This window comes from Colobus angolensis, unplaced genomic scaffold (assembly GCF_000951035.1).
Source record: "Colobus angolensis palliatus isolate OR3802 unplaced genomic scaffold, Cang.pa_1.0 Scaffold11, whole genome shotgun sequence".
NCBI lineage: Eukaryota > Metazoa > Chordata > Mammalia > Primates > Cercopithecidae > Colobus > Colobus angolensis.
The window spans coordinates 5519552-5534593 of NW_012112030.1; the positions used below are offsets into that span (position 1 = coordinate 5519552).

The following is a 15042-nucleotide window of genomic DNA, read 5'->3' on the forward strand; positions in this document are numbered from 1 at the left end:
TCTCACTCATAGATGGGAATTGAACAACGAGATCACTTGTACACAGGGCAGGGAACATCACACACTGGGGCCTGTTGTGCGGTGGGGGGAGTGGGGAGGGATAGCATTAAGAGATATACCTAATGTAAATGACGAGTTAATGGGCGCAGCACACCAACATGGCACATGTATACATATGTAAGAAACCTGCATGTTGTGCATATGTACCCTAGAACTTAAAGTATAATAAAAAATTTAAAAAAAAAAAGAAACCCTTGCTACCCCATGACTTCACATCTTCCTAACCTCTCCTTCACTCACCCCATGCCGGCCACACTGACCTCCTTCTTCCTACTGGAATACATCCGGCATTCTTCAGTCTCTGGAGTCCTTTTACTTTTTGTTCCTTTTTCCTGGAAGTGTCTTCCCCCAGGTTTGGAAGACACTGGCTCCTTGACTTACTTAGAGTCTCTGCTCACATAGGACTTTCTATCAATGAGCTTTTCCATAGAGAGCCCCCTCCCTACATCCTGCACTTCCTGATCTGCCTTGTTTTCTAGCTCACCATAGAAACGCTTACCCTGCTTTAATTTTCTCTATAGCACTTATCAACATCTAGCATACTAAATATACTCTGCTTTTTTTTTTTATCTTACTCTTCCCCTAAAACTGAAATCTCCAGGAGGCCAGGAAATTTGTTTTGAAAGTTTCGGTATCATTGCACTTAAAACCTGGTACATAGTATACGCTGAATACAAATCAATGGAATGAATGTAATTCTTGGAAAGCATTAACAGTAGCAGGAATAAATATAAATCATGAAGAGAAGGAAATAAGTATACCATAAGTATATGCCTATAGAAAAAGCCATAGAAATTTAGCACAAATGTATGTGATGAATATGAACTTCACAGAGATGAATCATAGCTTTAAGGGAAACTTGGACTGTATCAAAGAAATTATATAATAACCGAACCAGGCATGGTGGCTCACACCTGTAATCTCAGCAATTTGGGAGATGGAGGCGGGCAAATTGCTTGAGATCAGAAGTTCAAGACCAGCCTGGCCAACTCTGTCTCTACAAAAAATACAGAAATTAGTCAGGCGTGGTGGTGCATGCCTGTAATCCCAGATATTTAGGTGACTCAGGCACAAGAATCGTTCGAACCCAGAAAGCAGAGGTTGCAGTGAGATCACGCCACTGCACTTTGGCCTGGGTGACAGAGGGAGACTCTGTCTCAAAAAAAAAAAAAAAAAAACAGTTACATAATGACCAAGGAAAATAAAAGGTTGGATTTAGATGATGTAGAGAAACATGATTCATAATTTCCCCTCCTTTATATGTGTTTGTCTTCTTCCATTAGATACTGGAGTACCTGAAAAGGTGTCACTGAATGTTCCTTCAAATGTGGTTGAAGGATCTCCCAGGGCAACATACTCAGTTTTGGGTGAGTCTTTCAGCCCAAGGGAAGCAGCTGTCTAGCGTATGATTCTAGTGCATGGGCCTCACCTTGCGTGATTGCTGAAGTCTCTGACAACAGACATTGGATTGAGAGAAAGCACTAAGGGTTACACTATGTTACAGTTGGAAAGGGGCTTGAATAGATGTTGTGCTACATATTATGCCTTGATATATTCTAAAAAGAAAGGGTCACCTCTCTGTGCCCTCATCTTCTAGCAATTTACTAGGTGGTAGTGCTTCCAAGTCAGTTTGAAAATGGTTGTGGTTGAATTTTACCAGACATGTGGCCCACAAGAAAAGATAGATCACCTACCATTCAGTTTCTTCCCTGCTTTCTCCATCCTTAAACCATCACTTTATTTTCTCACTTTTTGTTTTTCTCCCTATTTCTTGTTTTTTTCACCTTTTTTAGTCTTCTTGTCCTTCCCTATATAGGTCATTTGACCTCTCAGTTAGCTAATAATCTATTTTCCTAGCCCAATACAAACCATATCTGATTTCTTTACAACTTTCATTCCACAGGTGATATACTAGGATCTGTAGTGCAAAACCTTCAGAACCTTCTCCAGATGCCCTATGGTTGTGGAGAGCAGAATATGGTCCTTTTTGTCCCAAACATTTATGTTCTAAACTATCTCAATGAGACACGACAGCTGACAGAGAAGATCAAGGCCAAAGCCACTAGCTACCTCATCAGTGGTGAGAGATTACCTCAGAAGGAAAAGCCATACTCTCTTAAATATTTTTGGTGAACTAAAATCTCTTTCATTAAGTTTTGATAGTCATTGCTGTGATTTTCAATAAAATGTCGCAATATACAAGTAGAAAATTCAATAGTATCATCAAGCCTGTGATTGGGGATTGGGGGAGATTTTAACTAAATATTAGTTGCCCTATGATCCCTAACAGCACTGAGAAAAAGGCTTAATAATCCTCCAGTGTCTTTGCCATTTCAATAAGTCTATGAAAACTTCCTCTTCAGGGTACCAAAGGCAATTGAATTACAAGCACAGAGATGGTTCCTACAGCACCTTTGGGGACAATGATGGTAGCAGTCAGGGAAACACTTGGTAAGATTATTTTTTCCCTATGCTCTCTGTAGATCCATGATATTTCAGGATTCTAGAAATAGCTACTCTCTAATATCTGGAGTTTTTTGTGGAAAATTGTTAATCTTTAAATAATGCATATGCTGTATGTATCATTCTTGTTGGGTAATCTCACGGTTTCATCTCTGAAAGCTTACCTGCTGTGATAACACAGCTGAAAATGGTGAAATAAGGATCTTCTAAATGGAAATATAAAGCAGAAAATGTCACTCTTCACTCTATAAAATGACAGAGGAAGAAGCTCCCACAGTGTGCATTAAAAAAGGAGAGGAGGGGGAGGACAGAAGGACACCGTGATGCAGTATAATCAGGACAAGTCATTCTGGAAATGCAGCTTTCATGGTGGGGGGGCTTGAAGGCTCCAACAAATGTTTCACAACAAAAATTTAAAAAACATCATCTCAGAGAAACCAATAAAGTTGAGAGAGAATAAAAGATATTGAGATGTTTGTTGGACTAGAGTATATTCCACTCTTATATACTGTTTTCCCGTTAATTCCTCCCAGTAATCTTCTCCACTGAATTGTGAAGAGCAATGTCTGGAGGCAGTACGCAAAGTGAGCTGTAAAAGTGAGGTGGTCTTCATGTCTGTATCTCTGTTTTCCTGGACAGGCTCACTGCATTTGTGCTCAAGTCCTTTGCTCAAGCCCAATGGTACATCTTTGTGGAGAACTCACACGTCAGGGATGCCCTCACCTGGCTTTCACGGAGACAAAAGGCAGATGGTTGTTTCGAAGGCTCTGGATCACTGCTGAACAATGCCATTAAGGTGATGCCTTCTCTATTTTTGTTCTGGTCCCTGAAGATAGTGATATATGGGAGGAAATGATATTTGAATTGGGTCCTTCAGTCATTGCGACATAAATTTCAGGAGGAATGGTGGACTCTACATCTCCTAAAATCTAGCAACACCTTAGTAGTTGGTTATTGAATGAAAATAGTGTTCAAAAAAACCTCAAAGCCGAACATACTATAAAAAGTGAAAGTAGGTGATTTGGGACACACTCAAGAATTTTAGGGTAGAGGAGGAAGGGGAGAAAATCAACAATCTAGCACAAGACAAGAAACCATCTAGTGAAGATGTGAAAAGGAAAAGAAGTGTTAGCAGATGGTGTCTCATGACTATTGAAGTGTTTGAGTCTCTGCCTCTGATCCTTACAGGGTGGGGTGAACGATGAGTTGACACTCTCTGCCTACATCACCATTGCTTTGCTGGAGATGCCACTGCCTGCCACTGTATGTCCAAGCACATCCCCTGTACCTCCTTCACACACGTAAAGAATAAAATTATGATATGATGAATCCCTGAGGGAAATTAATTGTGATTTTTATGGTATTTAATTTTGTTTTATTTCAATGGAATGTAAAGGACCAGATCCTTTTGGAAGCAGCAGAGGAAACTCTTCTCTGGTCAGAACTGTGAGGTTACACAGACACATTAGAGTTTTTAATCTGCAGTTAGCCTGGGGATAGCTCATTTGCCTGGTTCTGCTATTTTCCAATAGCCTTTCATCTTCTTCATAGCACGCAGTGGTCCGCAGTGCCCTATCCTGCCTTGAAACGGCCTGGAGCTCCACCTCAGAAGACCAAGGAAGTCTTGTCTACACCAAAGCGTTATTGGCCTATGCCTTTGCCCTAGCAGGAAACAAGGTCAAACGAAGAGAGTTGCTTGAATCATTAAACAGAGAGGCTGTGAAAGAAGGTAAGAGCTGCTACTGCAAAGTTTACTTCTAACAACCACCAGTGACCAAAAGAAGGGAGGATGCCTCTACTGAGCTCATGCCTATCATGCTGCCTTAATTTAATGACAGAATAAGTATCATTGATCTAAGACTTGAATTGTCTGGATAACATGGATCATTTTATTAATCTACACAGTATAGACTCTATACAGTCCCAGCTTCTAATATGACACACACATGTAGTAGACACAAAGGCTCAATGTTATTCTCCGAACTTTACTTTCTTGACAAGGATTTGTTTGATAGTGACTATTTAATGCTTTCACTTTGTTTAATGCTTTCACTTCATTAAAATGAAATGTCAATTTATTAGGTGAACTATAATTATAATTATCACTTATGGATTAGATTTTGAAATCATCCCTTAAGCTAAAAATTCTACCCTTTTCTATGTCAAAGAGGATTCAATCCACTGGCAACGTCCTGGGAAACTTCAAGAAGCTAAGACCCTCCATTCTCAACCACGGGCTCCCTCTGCAGAAGTGGAGATGACATCTTACGTGCTCCTTACCTATCTTACTGTCCAGCCTGCCCCATCTTCAGAGGACCTGTCTGTGGCATCACGTATTGTGAAGTGGATCACCAAGCAGCAAAATCCCCAAGGGGGCTTCTCCTCCACCCAGGTCTGTGGGGAGACTCTAGAAGGAAACATAAATGTATTCACATATACGAAGATACAGCCATCTTCTGGGAGTTGAATAATGGAATAGTTGGTATTTCTTTTTTTTTTTTTTTTTTTGAGATGGAGTCTCACTCTGTCGCCCAGGCAGTGGCCAGATCTCAGCTCACTGCAAGCTCCGCCTCCTGGGTTTACACCATTCTCCTGCCTCAGCCTCCCGAGTAGCTGGGACTACAGGCGCCCGCCACCTCGCCTGGCTAGTTTTTTGTATTTTTTAGTAGAGACGAGGCTTCACCATGTTAGCCAGGATGGTCTCGATCTCCTGACCTTGTGATCCGCCCATCTCGGCCTCCAAAAGTGCTGGGATTACAGGCCTGAGCCACCGCGCCCGGCCCAATAGTTGGTATTTCTAATTCACACTTTCTCCATCCCTCCATCAGCAGACAAGTTCCAGCCTTACTAGCTTATGTATGGATTACTGCTCTGTCCTTTTTATACCGTCTCCTCTCTTAACTCCCTAGGGGACCCCAACCATGCAGGTAGGCTTGTTTTCACAAAGCAATGTTTTCATGGGATTACTTCCCTTAGAAAATAAATCTTTTTTTCACCCAAAGCCTAAAATTATCTAATATTTTATCAAAAATATTTCCTCTCACCAGTAAACAGATAAACCAATCTGATTAGGCAGATCCCTTTGCTGCTTCTGGAATTAGCTCACTGCAGTTTCCATGATTTCACATAGAGCATTCCCCACCCAGGTCCCCCCGATACCTCTCTTCTGTCTACATAAACCCTGCTCATTATTCAGAGAGAATCTTATTTCTCACCTTCTTCAGTCTTCTCTTACTATTCGAACCCATATTTTCTTCTCTCTTCTCTGACCTTTTATAACAAATATTGTTACATAAATTTATAAATTATTGAAATAACCTGTGCTTGTGTCAAATATCTAAGTCTTATCACCATATGTATATTGTAAACCAGCTGAATGAAGAAACTTTAGAAGTTTACCTTCAAAGTATCTGGAATAGTTTATCATTACTAACCAGATTGAACTAAATTGAAACAGAGTTAGTGGACTGCGTTTATGACTAAATAATTCTGAAGAAAGAATAGTGTTGTTATGGTTTACATCCAGTGTGCATTTGTTACTTTCCTCTTCTGTGATTTCTCTACTCATTTTTTTTTTCAGGACACAGTGGTGGCTCTTCAAGCCCTCTCCAAATATGGAACAGCAACTTTCAGTAAAAGTGAGAAAGCAGCTTTGGTGACAGTCAAATCTTCACACACCTTTTCTAAAGACTTCCAAGTAGATGATGGCAACCGCCTAGTGCTGCAGGAGGTCCAGTTACCAGAGGTTCCGGGGGAGTACAGCACAACTGTGTCAGGGTCGGGATGTGTGTACCTCCAGGTGAGACTGCTGGGGTTTAGGAGATGCTGCAAATGGGAGAGAAAGTTTCAAGAGTTATATTTGAATTTCAAAATAAGAAAAAGAAGCGTGTGCTAAGGAAAGGTATGAATCATCTGGAACAGATTATGAGACAATTTGAGTGTAAAACTTAAGGATTTTTTTTCCATTTGTTTTAGACATGCCTGAGATATAACGTCCTTCCCAAGAAAGAAGGGAAAGTGCCCTTTGCTCTGCAAGTTAATACTCTCCCCACGAATTGTGATGGAGTGGATGCTCACAGAAAGTTCCAGATTCACATCAACATTAGGTAAATCCTAGATCGTGACCAGACCTTTTGCACCAACCTAATAGAATGTGGAGAAATTGATTTTCTTATGTGGAGAAACTCCACTCTCCAAAGCCACACATAATGAATATGGAATTCTTGCAGTGTTTATTACAAGAAAATTTCTTGCAGTGTTTATTAACAAGAAAAAGCGTTAACACTGAGAATATGGTATTACAATATCTGAAGACTGTGAGCCTAAAATGATGGGTTTTCCAAACAACCATAATAGAAACAGATACAGTAGATATAGTAACTTAGTGTTAGAAATAGAAGGTAAAGAGAGAGTTTGTCTTGAATGAATTCCAAGAAATTTTGTTTGACTTCCTTATTCCTATGCATTGACTTTATAGTTACACTGGGGACCGACCGAGTTCCAACATGGTCATTGTTGACGTGAAGATGGTATCAGGCTTCATACCTATGAAACCATCAGTTAAACAGGTAATCCCTAGATCCCTTACAAATAGCAAAGTCATGGTAAATGCTGGCAATTATCGTTGTCAATTTGACTTTATTGATGCACTTTTCAAGAGGTGTGCTCCCTCAAAATTGCTTCTCTAAAGACTGTCTCTATCATTTTAATAGTGTGTATCATGGTTATATGGTGTCAGGTATAGGGTATAAGTCAGAAACATGATAAAGAATATTCCAACAGGCCCCAAGACACCTAGTTATGTGGAATGATATTGAATTATTTTCCAGCTATATACAAAAAGAGAAAAGGATATATGTGTGTGTATGCATACATATATATATATCTATCTCACATATATGTATCTGCACATACACTTACAGCATATATACAGAATAAAAGTTCAATAAATATTGCTATTGTTATTATCATTATTATTCTTGAAGAAATCAAAATTAGTAGTTTGGATGCTCCTGAGAAGCTGTTTATATCGTAAATTCCTGAAAACTACTGCCAGTATAACATTTTCTCATTCCATATTTCTGGCTTGTTCTCTTGATCAACAGCTCCAGAAACAGCCTCAGATTCAGAGGACTGAAGTGAGCATCAACCATGTCCTAATCTACTTTGAAAAGGTAAGACTTTCTGTGACTCTGCTAGATCTGGAATAACAACTAGAGGTTCTAACAAACCATAACAGGTTCCATATAGTGCTGTTCACATATACAGGTGAGAGAGGACAAAGTGGCTATAAAAAGAAATGAAGCCGGCCTGGCACAATGGCTCACACCTGCAATCCCAGCACTTTGGGAGGCCAAGGCAGGTGGATCACGAGGTCAGGAGTTCGAGACCAGCCTGGCCAAGATGGTGAAATCCCATCTTTACTAAAAATACAAAAATTAGCTGGGCACAGTGGCAGGTGCCTGTAGTCCCAGCTACTTGAGAGGCTGAGGCAGAAGAATTGCTTGAACCCGGGAGGCAGAGGTTGCAGTGAGCCGAGATTGTGCCACTGCACTCTAGCCTGGGCAACAGAGCGAGACTCGGTCCCCGCCCCCCTCCCAAAAAAAAAGAAAAAGAAAAAAAAAATGAAGCCTGGACTGTCAACAGGCTTGATTTATTACATTTGGCTGTCTACAAAATTGTCTCTTTTGTCCTTCTTTTATCTGTCTTTTAGTATGTTATGCAGGTCACAGAAGTCCCCTTTCTTTTCATAGGTTCTGGTACAGATGTGTATAGCATAACTACAGGGTTTGATAATATCTTATGAAGACAGGACAGTAACTAGTAACTAGTTAATCAAAGACTAACTAATCTTTGATTCTAATTGTTTTCCTGTCTCTCCAGCTAACCCATCAAACCCTGAATTTTTCCTTCTTTGTGGAACAAGACATCCAAATAAAGAATTTAAAACCAGCTACAGTAAAAGCCTATGATTATTATGAGACAGGTAAGCTTCAGACGTGCTGAGCTTTAAAACCAAAAAAAAAAAAAAACTACTAACCTAGTAAAGGATTGCCTTAACTAAAGCAAAACTCCATAGTGTTTCACTGGAGGAAAAGGTGAGTTTGTGTGCACTGAGTAATCATGTTCTTGTATATGAACCTCTCATGTCCCCCCACTAAACAAGTCTTAGAGTCATTCTTATAAATTGACCATAAGGCAATGAGAGGGTTCATTCTATCTAAATTTGCCTATAAAGTTGTTTGTCCTGGGCTGAATTATTCCAAAGAGATAAGAAGAGTACGGTAACTGAAAAAACACACCTCAGTGCTGATGTGTGACATGAAAAATTTGATCTGTTTTTGACTTGTGCTTCGGATAGTCTCATACAATTTGGGGAACTTTGTAACATATCAAGAAATACTTTGATTTGCTCATGGCTTTGAGCTAGAAAATTAACCACCATCACAGCATGATGGTAGTGCTAAAACTGTTCTTTGATGAAGGGAAGGTTCAGAGAGCAAGGTGCAATTCCAATGAGAAAAATACAGCTGTGAAATGGCACTATCTGTGGAGTCCTGTAACTATATTCAGGCAAACCACCTGTGTACCCGGCCTCTCAATTCTGTTCCCAAGCCAGATTTTCTCTTGGTTTCCTCCCACCAATCCCAAACAGCTTAATAGAGAAATCATATTTATTGGCTCTATAGTGATGCTTTCTACTTTCTTTCTTGGCTTACGTAGTTTATTTACGATTCACATCTTAGGTGCTTATGTCTGAATGTCTTCACTCTTTCTCTCCAATAATTTCTGTATTTCAGATGAATTCACCTTTGAAGAATACAGTGCCCCTTGCAGTGCTGGTAAAGTATTAATGATTCAATCTAACGCCAATTGAAAGAAAATAAATAAGTATCTCAATTAAATAGTAAAGTCTGATCCCAACTTCAAAATAAATAAGCATCTCAGTTCTCTGCATAAGGCTGCTTCTTGAGATGACTGTATCCTTTCTATATCCTAAAAAACCCCCGATGTACTGTATATAAATTGAACTGTATCAAATGTATTATAGCATTTCTCAGAAAAAAATGCAAGTTAAATACAATTACTGGTGTCTGGGGTGACTTGTTTGAAGATGAATCCAAGAATTTGCCGTATATAAAAACTAAATTATCTAATATGTAGTTTCCATTCTATACCCAGTGGTGATATATTCATCACCTATAACCTTTCTAGGATATTTCTAAGTGTACACTAAAGTCAAAAAACTTGTCACTGTAATTATCCATATAGCACAGCATGAAAGGTGCAGTCTGTAAGACCCTCCTTTAGGCTGATTGACAGGGTTCACCTTTGACATAGAATTTGCCATGAAACCTTTGCATCTCCACTGTAAAATATGAAAAAATGGAGAATATCCCTATCATTAAAAATAATTAAAAGTTACTAAGTTCAAATATTTATAACTGAAATACAAAGAGTTGTTCTTAAGTAGGTCACAGAATTTCCCTAATATTTCTTCCTTTTCTTTTACTATTTAGAATCTGAACAAAGAAATGCTTAAAAACAGCAACTTATGGGCCTCATCAGGTGAACTCCAGAAATGAAGAACAGACTCATCAAGAGAGACAACAGTGAGAGAAAGAAGGGAAGATCATTGGAAATACATAAAATTTGTATGTTGAATAAATTTATGGCATTTATAACTCTATCTTTTCTTTTGTTCTTTATCAATATCATATTCCCTTTTCTGAATATGAATCTATTCTCCATAGCACTTAATCACAGAAAAACTATACAAAGAGGTACACTCAGAAACACTATAGATGAATTAAAGTGGAATTTTTAAGAAGTCAATTAACCTGCAGAAAGGAAAAAGAAAACAGTTTTTCCAAACATTGGAAACAACAAAAAGTCTATCAGTAGATGAATGGTTTGGCAAAGATACAGCATAGCTCTGCTGGACAACGAAGAGGAACAAACGACTGACATACACAATGACTTGAGTGGATCTCAAAAGCATTAAGCTGCATGGGGGAAAGAAAAGCCAATCTCAAAAGGTCACAGGCTGTATGATTTCTCTTACACAACATTCCTTAAATGACAAAATTGTAGAGATGAAAAACAAATTCGTGGTTTCTAGAGGTTACAGAGAGTGGGGGAGTTGGATGGGTGTGACTGTAAGTGGGTAGCATTAGAGAATTTTTGTGGTGATGAAATCTTGCATGTGTGGAAGCAAAAGTACTGCTTCAGATTTTTACATTTAATTCTATCTCAAATTATTTTCTTGTTTGTTAGGTGGGGAGCAAGAGAGTATCTAAATTGACTTTTTTTCCATGTAGCTTTCTAATAGTCCTATTAATATTGATGGACCAATTCAATCTTCCCCTGCTAATAAAACATGCCTCCTTTATCACATATTAAATTATCATGCATACCAAGGCTAGAATGGTCTATTCTAGTCCATCGAGTACCTGGTCTATTCTTTTATGAGGATTAAAATATTTGAATTACTGTAGCTTAAAAAAATGTTTTAATAACTACTATGGCTGATGTCTTTTCCCTTCTCTGTTTTCACTTTTTCTTTGCATTACTGATTTGTGTCCTCACCAAATCTCATGTTGAATTGTAATCCCCCAGAATTGAAAGTAGGGTCTGGTGGGAGGTGATTAGATCATAGGAGTGAATCCCTCATTAATGGTTCAGCACTATCCCCTTGGTGGTTGTTCTCGTGATAGAGTTCTAGCAAGTTCTGTGCTAACATGTGTAGCACATCTCCCACACCTTGCTCATGCTCCTGCCATGTTAGAAGCCTTGCTCCCTTTTAGCTTTCTGCCATGATTGTCAGTTCCAGGAGGCCTCCACAGAAGCCTAGCAGAAGCCAGCATCATGCTTCTTGTGCAGCCTGTGGAACTGTGAACCAATTAAACCTCTTTTCTTTATAAATCACCCAATCTCAGGTATTTCTTTATAGCAGTGCAAGAATGGACTGATACAATTACTAAGATCATTATTTGTTCAAGTTAAAACTCTAGAATCTTTTAAGTTCATTATCCCCATAGTCAATTAGGTATTGTTTGGAATTGCGTTGAATATATAAATGAATTTATTGTCACGAGTGCCAATTTTTTGCATTTAATCTTCCCTATTCAGACTCATTTGGTATTTATTCAATTCACATGAAGCAAATTCTAACTCTGACTTAATTTCTAAATTTGGACTGAACTACAGAGGTGAAGATTAGCTTCATAGACATATATAGTAGGATAAATTGAAAAATAAAACAACATATACATGGAGACAAATTAAAAGATTTTCACAAGATAGTGAAAAACTAGAACAGTATTTCTCATTTGATGATTGATGTCCTTGAAAGGTTTTAAGCAAGAGAATAGTTCCGATTTGCATTATGGATAGTCATCTTCCAGGCAATGGCAAGAAGAGGACAGCAAGTTTTTCCTGAATCCCAGATTCACAGTCCATTTGTGCAGAGCTGAGCACTCTTCTTCATGCTTAACCAAATGAATTAGTAGACATATCTCTATTCCATACTCACACAACTACACACTTTAAAAATGATTTATGAATTCCGGTTCCAAGACGGCCAAATAGGAAAAGCTCCGGTCTGCAGTTCCCAGTGTGATGGACGCAGAAGACGGGTGATTTCTGCATTTCCAACTGAGGTACCTGGTTCATCTCACTGGGACTGGTTGGACAGTGGGTGCAGCCCACGGAACATGAGCCGAAGCAGGGCAGGGCATCACCTCACCCGGGAAGCACAACAAGTTGGAGATTTGCCTTTCTTAGCCAAGGGAAGCCATGACAGACTGTACTGGGAAAATTGGGACACTGCCACCCAAATACTGCGCTTTTCCAATGATCTTAAAACGGCACACGAGAAGATTATAATCCATGCCTGGCTTAGTGGGTCCCACGCCCATGGAGCCTTGCTCACTCTAGTCCAAGATTGAACGGCAAGGTGGCAAGCCTGGCTGGGGAAGGGGCTCTGCCATAGCTGAGGCTTGAGTAGGTAAACAAAGCGGCTGCGGCTGGGAAGCTCAAACTGGGTGGAGAGCACCGCAACTCAATGAGGCCCACCTGCCTCTGTAGGCTCCACCTCTGGGGGCCGGGCATAGCTGAACAAAAGGCAGCAGAAACTTCTGCAGACTTAAACATCCCTGTCCAACAGCCTGAAGGGAACAGTGGTTCTCCCAGCATGGTGTTTGAGCTCTGAGAACGGACAGACTGCCCCTTCAAGAGGGTCTCTGACCCCTGTGTAGCCTAACTTGGAGACAACTCCCAGTAGGGACCGACTGACACCTCATACTGCTGGGTGCCCCTCTGAGATGAAGCTTCCAGAGGAAAGATCAGGCAGCAATATTTGCTGTTCTGCAGCCTCTGCTGGTGATACCCAGGCAAACAGCATCTGGAGTGGACCTTCAGCAAACTCCAACAGACCCGACTGTTAGAAGGAAAACAGAAGGACCTGACTGTTAGAAGGAAAACTAACAAATAGAAAGGAATAGCATCCACATCAACAAAAAGGACATCCACACCAAAACTCCATCTGTAGGTCACCATCATCAAAGACCAAAGGTAGATAAAACCACAAAGATGGGGAGAAACCAGAGCAGAAAAGCTGAAAATTCCGAAAACCAGAGCACTCCTTCTCCTCCAAAGGATCACAGTTCCTTGGCAGCAACAGAACAAAGCAGGACAGAGAATAACTTTGACGAGTTGACAGAAATAGGCTTCAGAAAGTCTGTAATCTTTCCGAGCTAAAGAAGGATGCTCGAACCCATCGCAAGGAAGCTAAAAACCCTGAAAAAAGATTAGACGAATGGCTAACTAGAATAAACAGTGTAGAGAAGGCCTTAAATGACCTGATGGAGTTGAAAACCATGGCATGAGAACTGCGTGACACACGCACAAGCTTCAGTAGCTGATTTGATCAAGTGGAAGAAAGGGTATCAGTGAATGAAGATCAAATTAATGAAATGAGGCGAGAAGAGAAGTTTAGAGAAAAAAGAGCAAAAAGAAACAAACAAACCTCCAAGGTTGTTTTGTGAAAACACCAAATCTACATTTGATTGGTGTACCTGAAAGTGATGGGGAGAATGGAACTAAGCTGGAAAACACTCTTCAGGATATTTCCGGGAGAACTTCCCCAACCTAGCAAGACAGGCCAACATTCAAATTCAGGAAATACAGAGAACACCACAAAGATACTCTTTGAGAACAGCAACCCCAAGACACATAATTATCAGACTCACCAAGGTTGAACTGAAGGAAAAAATGCTAAGGGCAGCCAGAGAAAAAGGTCGGGTTACCCACAAAGGGAAGCCCATCAGACTAATAGCAGATGTCTTGGCAGAAATCCTACAAGCCAGAAGAGAGTGGGGGCCAATATTCAACATTCTTAAAGAAAAGAATTTTCAAACCAGATTTTCATATCCAGCCAAACTAAGCTTCATAAGTGAAAGAAAAATAAAATCCTTTGCAGACAAGTAAATGCTGAGAGATTTTGTCACCACCGGGCCTGCCTTACAAGAGCTCGTGAAGGAAGCACTAAACATGGAAAGGAACAACCAGTACCAACCACTGCAAAAACATGCCAAATTGTAAAGACCATCAATGTTAGGACAAAACTGCATCAACTAACAAGCAAAAGAAAAAAAAAAAAAACAACTAACATCATAATGACAGGATCAAATTCACACATAACAATATTAACCTTAAATGTAAATGGGCTCAATGCTCCAATTAAAAGACAGAGACTGGCAAATGGGATAAAGAGTCAAGACCCATCAGTGTGCTGTATTCAGGAGACCCATCTCATGTGCAGAGACACACATAGGCTCAAAATAAAGGGATGGAGGAAGATCTACCAAGCAGATGGAAAACAAAAAAAAGCAGGGGTTGCTAATCCTAGTCTCTGATAAAACAGACTTTGAACCAACAAAGATTGAAAGAGACAAGGAAGGCCATTACATAATGAAAAAGAGATCAATTCAACAAGAAGAGCTAAGTATCTTAAATTATATGCATCCAATACAGGAGCACCCAGATTCATAAAGCAAGTCCTGAGACACCTGCAAAGAGACTTAGACTCTCACACAATAATAATGGGATATTTTAACACCCCACCACCAATATTAGACAGATCAGAGAGACAGAAGGTTAACAAGGATATCAAGGACTTGAACTCAGCTCTGCACCAAGCAGATCTAATAGATATCTACAGAAGTCCCACCCAAAATCAACAGAATATACATTCTTCTCAACACCACATCATACTTATTCCAAAATTGACCACATAGTTGGAAGTAAAGCACTTCTCCGCAAATGTAAAAGAACAGAAATTATAACAAACTGTCTCTCAGACCACAGTGCAATCAAATTAGAACTCAGGATAAAGAAACTCACTCAAAACCACACAACTGCATGGAAACTGAACAGCCTGCTCCTGAATGATTACTGGATACATAACGAAATGAAAGCAGACATAAAGATGTTCTTTGAAACCAATGAGAACAAAGA

At 39.7% G+C, this 15042-nt stretch overlaps 1 protein-coding gene across 1 annotated transcript in view; it reads left to right on the forward strand.

The window, feature by feature from the left end:
* LOC105521339 (alpha-2-macroglobulin-like) overlaps positions 1 to 9400 on the forward strand; it is a 50043-nt gene extending 40643 nt beyond the window's left edge. Inside the window, exons 23-35 of the mRNA XM_011955552.1 lie at positions 1344 to 1427; positions 1964 to 2140; positions 2424 to 2511; positions 3163 to 3319; positions 3712 to 3786; positions 4075 to 4252; positions 4692 to 4915; positions 6104 to 6322; positions 6499 to 6629; positions 7001 to 7091; positions 7629 to 7697; positions 8407 to 8509; positions 9324 to 9400. Of these exons, the coding sequence (XP_011810942.1) occupies positions 1344 to 1427; positions 1964 to 2140; positions 2424 to 2511; positions 3163 to 3319; positions 3712 to 3786; positions 4075 to 4252; positions 4692 to 4915; positions 6104 to 6322; positions 6499 to 6629; positions 7001 to 7091; positions 7629 to 7697; positions 8407 to 8509; positions 9324 to 9400 (1673 nt within the window). The remainder of the gene's footprint in view (positions 1 to 1343; positions 1428 to 1963; positions 2141 to 2423; positions 2512 to 3162; positions 3320 to 3711; positions 3787 to 4074; positions 4253 to 4691; positions 4916 to 6103; positions 6323 to 6498; positions 6630 to 7000; positions 7092 to 7628; positions 7698 to 8406; positions 8510 to 9323) is intronic.
* The last annotated feature ends 5642 nt before the right edge of the window (positions 9401 to 15042 follow it).